At 45.5% G+C, this 5,954-nt stretch overlaps 1 protein-coding gene across 2 annotated transcripts in view; it reads right to left on the bottom strand.

Moving 5' to 3' along the window:
• Nucleotides 1-5,954, bottom strand: part of LOC102206837 (serine/threonine-protein kinase WNK4-like) — a 23,921-nt gene that overhangs the window by 4,056 nt on the left and 13,911 nt on the right. For both annotated transcript variants that reach the window (XM_005753017.2, XM_005753016.2), the window contains exons 12-20: nucleotides 5,807-5,923; nucleotides 5,550-5,705; nucleotides 5,389-5,443; nucleotides 5,112-5,222; nucleotides 3,795-4,345; nucleotides 2,022-2,064; nucleotides 1,845-1,942; nucleotides 1,648-1,696; nucleotides 277-724 (exon numbers count right to left, since the gene is read on the bottom strand). In XM_005753017.2, the coding sequence (XP_005753074.1) occupies nucleotides 277-724; nucleotides 1,648-1,696; nucleotides 1,845-1,942; nucleotides 2,022-2,064; nucleotides 3,795-4,345; nucleotides 5,112-5,222; nucleotides 5,389-5,443; nucleotides 5,550-5,705; nucleotides 5,807-5,923 (1,628 nt within the window). The remainder of the gene's footprint in view (nucleotides 1-276; nucleotides 725-1,647; nucleotides 1,697-1,844; nucleotides 1,943-2,021; nucleotides 2,065-3,794; nucleotides 4,346-5,111; nucleotides 5,223-5,388; nucleotides 5,444-5,549; nucleotides 5,706-5,806; nucleotides 5,924-5,954) is intronic.

Consider the following 5,954-nt stretch of genomic DNA (forward strand, 5'->3'; position numbering starts at 1 on the left):
GGAGGAGGTGGCTGGGGAGAGGGAGGTCTGGGCCTCTTTGCTTAGGCTGCTGCCCCCGCGACCCGGCCTCGGATAAAGCGGATGAAGATGGATGGATGGATAAATGGTAACCATGGAGAACCAGAAACACTGCGGTGTGTTTGTATGTTGGTAAATAAAAGTAAGGAGTACTTATCGACTCGTTCATGTTTCATTGACTAAACATCCAGATCAGCAGAATCATGAACCACAAATGAAAAACAAATTCATTCATTCATTAAAAGATTTACCAATCACCTTTCTCGTAGTTGCTGTAGCTCCTCCCACATCTCTCCATTCTCTCTGTCAGAATCGTCAGAGCTGTAGGTCGCAGAGCGACTCCGTGCTGTCCCCTCCCACAGACTGACGTTCAGCCTGCGGCCTCCTCTCCTCTTCCTCTCCTCCTCCTCCCTCCTTTTCTGGGTGCCCTCCTCCTCTCTGCTGCTCCTCTCCTCCTGACCTCCCGGGTTGGTGTTCTTGTTAATAACTGGGGCGAGGGTCACTGTGCTGATGCTGCTCTCTGATCCGCTGCTTTCTGTGCTGCTTTCCGTGTCACTCTCTGATTGGTTCTTCCTGGGAGGAGGCGGGGAGTGAGCAGTGGGCGTGGCCTGACTGATGGACCGTTGCTCCCGCTGGGTGGCAGCCTGACTGTGTTTAGAGGGCGTGACCTGGAAACGACCAACGGTGAAAGCAGAAGGTTTCTCTGCTGCAGAAATGAGAGAAGAAGAAGAGTGAAAGGCAGCTCAAGACTCATCAGGTGCGCCGGTATGGATGATTATTATTTTTTTTAAAAAGCTGTTAAAACGCATCTTTTTAACCGTTAGCATTTTATTGGTCAGAGTCTAAGCTCCGCCTCTAAACTAGCCAGTCAGATCTCACAGTTCCTCTACATGTTAGTGTGGCGTTCAAAGCACAAGGAGAGAATCTGGACACATCTCTTTTACGCTCTTTAGAAATCAGATTTACATTAGAACCCTTTGAAGCCTCCACCCAACACTCTGAAGTGGACTTTGCTGTGGATTTCGCCTCTGGAGGCTAACAACACTGCAGTAAAACCTCCTGTGTGTAAAGAAAAGTTTTGCTGCAGTGGCGTCTGTGGAAAGATACTAAACCGAGTTTCCCTCGGTTCCTGCAAGTACGACCATTAAATATTGGTATTTATGGCTCATATCTGGGATTTTTTTCTTTCATGTTTGCAGTAAGTAGAAGATCAGAAAGCGATGAAGACCACCAACATCATCCTGAGTGAAGCATTTACAGGTAATTTCATCTGTGCAGTTATTCTTGGTGGGATGAAGTGTCTGCTCGTCTCCATATTTTCATTCTCGGACTTCAGATCGAATCGTGTGCAGCCCCTCAGTTCATCGTCGGAAACCCTGGACTTTGTCCTCTCTGAAAGCACGGGGGCAGCACACAGCTGTGCTCACAGTACAGATGTGCAGTGGAATAATGTGGAAAGGATGCAGCTCAAAGTAAATGATCCTTTATTTTTAACACCCATGCAGACGGAGCGTGATGTTGTTGTTACGATTATGAAATCATTTCAGTGATAATGACCTGCGAGTGTCTCTGTATGCAGATGATGCTGTCTGAATATTTGCCTGTTTCTTGAACAGAGGTGGTTCATACCTTCGTGTATGGGCGACAGTCTGGGTGAAGGAGAATCAGGCGGGAGGAGCTGGGCAGGAGGAAGAACACGTTACTTTACTCTGATGTCTGTGGTTATGCATGTCGTTCACACATGAAAAATGAAACCATAAACACCATCAAACAGCACAAAATCCCGTCTTAAACGAAGCGTCTGACTGACAGAAACAGTCTCGTACTTTTTTGTTCAGAGTCGACTGAGGAGGGGACGAGTGACGGAGCTCTCCTCTGTGACTGGGAGCACTGGTCAAGCTGGGAGCAGAGGCAGTCACTGAACCTGAGGACCAGTTACATAAAACATCAGGTTTCAGGTTCAGTGTGGTCTGATGGCACTTTGTGACCTCATAAGTACTCACCATGAAGGGGCGGAGCTGAGCTGAGCTTCTGCTGGACTGGAGACTGAAAGCAATGACAGCATGTTTCAGGTTTTTGTGTTCCAGCAGATTCATCGTTCGTCTGCAGGTCGACATTTATGACTGCTGACCTCACTACTGCCTCACTGCCTCAGAAACCAGTAAACACAGATTACCTGCAGTGTTTCTATGAACTCAACAAACACCAGCAAACACACAAACTGTGTGCGTGCAGTTTGTCCCACAGTGTGCTGCAGCTAAAGTCCAGCTGCTTATTTGACAGGGACAGAAAAGACAGAGAGCTACGTTCACTCAGAGATGGAGACAGATAAGAAAGGAGGAGAGGAAGCAGAGAGCTTAGAGTCACAGGAAGGATGCTCGTTTAAAGCTCACATGGAAGTGTTGTTAAATCTGTACGTGTCACATGATGTTTGTTCATAAAGCTGCTGCTAAACAGACTGACTGTTATTTAAAGGCTGCAGGTTAGTGCAGGATGAACAGGTGAATCTGCTGCACAGTGGCTGTCTAACATCAAGTTAACATAAACAGTGTGCTGTCAGTGCAGAGGATGAAATCAGCCTTGATAGCTGTGAGACATCTGGATGGATTCAGGTTTGTAAATCCACAGAGAGCAGCTGAAGAACATCTGCTGAAGCTCTCTGTAGAAATGATTGCGAGTTTGATTCTTTCCCCACACTGAGACACTACAGCTGATTTTACTTTCCCCACCTGCTGAACCTGAGGTTTCTTTAACCTCTTCCAGACTCATTTTCCTGTTTAGACACAAAGTCCACAAATCGAGGCAACAGAAAATAAAGATTTCTATTCTCCTTCTCTTTCTCTGCTCATGTTCTACTTAACTGATTCAAGCTGAGTACGTTCACTATAACAATAATTAGACTGAAAGTTTTCATTCCCACGTACTAATATTATTTTATTTTAACATATAATATAACACAGGGTTCAGTTAGCTTTGCATAAAACAGGTGGTAGAAACGTCCTCCTACTCTGAGCACATTTCTGAGCCGGTACTGTTTTTACTTTAAGTACAGAAGTTCAATCTGTACTTCTACTTTAGAGATGGCACGATACCACTTTTTTTATGTCCGATACCGATATCATAAATTTGGATATTGGCCGATACCGATATAAATCCGATATAGCGTGTTTTTAATCAATAAAACTGTTTTTTAAATATCTTGCTGCTTTTTGTATAAGTTCATACTCAAGTTAAAAACCAAAAACACTAAAGCTATTCTGTTATACCTGTATGTAAAAAACACACTGCACCCAAAACATTTCATAGTTCAGCAAAACTGATGAATCTAATAAACTTAAACCTGCTCCATCCTCCCTGTTCTGGTGTTTTAAAGAGTAAGCAACCTAATTAATAGGCCTCTAAAACTCCCAGCAAAAAAATAAATAAATAGGGAACCACCCCCCACCCTCCACCTCGTGATGCTTAATCGACGTAATCAACTTTAATTTGATGCAGTGTGAAAAAAATGCCCAGAAATCAATTATTTTACAAGAATAATTAAATATAGTCAACATCTTTCTTCAACAGAACTGCACAGATGGTTCCCAAAGGAAGAAGTACTATAGACTACTAGGGTATATTAGACTTAACAGTTACTATATACAGTAATGGACTTCTATATATTTTACATCAGATTAAAACTCCATATATCGGTTGTTAAGCTTAACGCTGGAAGTACACAATGTCTGGACTTTAGGTACTCTGGTACTCAGGTAAAGTCTTGTTTCACTACTCACCTGTCCTTGCTCCTTCTCTATCTGAGGTGAGTCTGGGATCCGACTGGGCGGTGCCACCACCTGCTGGCTGTCTGAGGCAGAGCTCGTCTGTGGTGTGGGTAGGGGATAGGCTGGTGGAGGGAAGAAAGGAGGGGAAAATGGTGTGTGACTTGGATGGTGGAGCTGGGGTCCAAAGGATGGAGATAGTGGAGGGGACTGTGTGGCCTGGGGGGTGGTAAATGGGGTGCGGGGTTGAAAGCCCTGGTTTGGGGCTCCAGGTGGGGGCATGAAGGTCTGGGCTACACTCATAGCCAGAGAGAGCACGTTGGCCAGAGAGAAGAGAGACTGCTCAGGTGAAGCCCACTGAGGAAGAGGAGCTGAAGAAGAGGAGGAGGGGGTGTGGAGCGAAGGGGTACTCTGGACTCTGTGGAGACTGGGGGCGGGGCTCTGGGTGGGGAGGGAAGCAGTGTAGGTGTAGTAGGGGTGAGTTGGGAAGTGATAATGGAGACCAGGAGAGGGCTGTGGTGCAGAGGAGTCCAGGTGGGGGTGACTGAGGGGCTGATATGAGGAAGCTGGAAAGAGAGAGAAACAGAAGGAGCATTAGCTACGCAGCCCAGTCCAACCCAGTCCAACCCAGTCCACGCAGACTGGTGATGCTGGTTTTAGTCAAGTAAACTTTTTAATACTTTCATGTTCTGTGCTGGGGTGTGGATGCACTCAGCAGTGAACCAACACCATCAAAAGAAGAAGAAACATTTCCAGACACCTTCAAAGCAACCTGGAAAGTTTCTTTGGTAAGTTAAGGTCTGAACTTGTAGTAATGCTCGTGTTCTCCCCTCAGAGACACACAGCAGATTTCCCTCTGACTCAGACACATTTCTAAATGTTTTAAAGGCTTGTTTGAAAGTTCAGAGGCTCTAAAACATTTCCCTGAGGAACCCCACGAAACACAACCAGAGGGCCTCTGTCAGTGTGGTGAGTTACTAATGTGCCATCTGCTATTTTAAATGTGTGTAGGGATCAGGTAATAATGTTTTTCTTGTACAGCTTTATTATTTTTATTTTTAAGCACATTATCGAGCAGATGTGCGATTAAGTAACTATGAACTAAAACATAATTTTTTCCCATTTTCCAGAAGAAGCATTCAACTTAATTAAAAACAGAAAACATGATGATTCAATCAGGTAACATCTAAATGAAGTGTTCAGAAGGCCCTGGACACTTCCCTGAGGGACTCCTTTAACCACTGGAAGGAAACACTGCATAGCCACAAAAATGCCTTAAAGTCACAATGAAGCATTTTTGTGAATGAATGATCTGATAACGTGCACACCTACCTGAAGACGTGTGAAAAGACTGTGACCTCAGTGATCTGACAGGGGGCGTGGCTTCAGGGTCAATGGAGAAGTCGGCTCCTTTTAAAGGAGGGGGTTCAACACTGTCGATATCTGATCGTGAAACAGATTTGTGGATTAGGGTGGGGTCAGTGAACATTAAGCGATGAGAGTTACAGCAGCGTTTACTTCATATTCTTCATGTTTTCCCTAATAATCCGTCTCCCGTTCTTCTTCCCATCGTCACCCCCCTCCCACACTTCTATCGGTCCCTTTTTACCGGTTAATGAGGACGAGGACAGAGTTCTGGAGAGGCCGCCTCCCAGCAGGTTCATCTGTAAAAACATTTTCATGTATTTAAACGTTTCACACACTAAACATGCAGACTGTGGGGATCATGTTTAACTTTGATGTGAAGCTCATCAACAGAACTTCACATACCGCACTTCCAGGCAGCGTGGAGGTGTTTAGGCGGGACAGCCTATCAGAGTCTGCCTGTGGACGATGATGCATCACCGACTCCGCCCTCTTGATGATCTCATACATGCGAACTATAAATCCGTCCCGCTCTGACGGCAGGATGAAGTCTCTGTGGAGCTGAGAGGACAGTGAGCACAGGTTCAGCCTACTTATCGTATTTGACAGTAATCATCTGAACCGACGCCAACGCTGTGCTCTGATTGGCTGACTGTCCTCACCATCACTGATGCGATGTCTTCTGGATTGTCTCCATCCAGGTCGAACTTAAACGTCACCATCTTACTGTCGTGAGTCTGCAGCTGACACTCCACCACTCGGTCCACCATGTCTGACACCTGTACACACACACACACACACACACACACA

This window comes from Pundamilia nyererei, unplaced genomic scaffold (assembly GCF_000239375.1).
Source record: "Pundamilia nyererei isolate P.nyererei 1_Seehausen unplaced genomic scaffold, PunNye1.0 scaffold00394, whole genome shotgun sequence".
Classification (NCBI taxonomy): Eukaryota; Metazoa; Chordata; class Actinopteri; order Cichliformes; family Cichlidae; genus Pundamilia; species Pundamilia nyererei.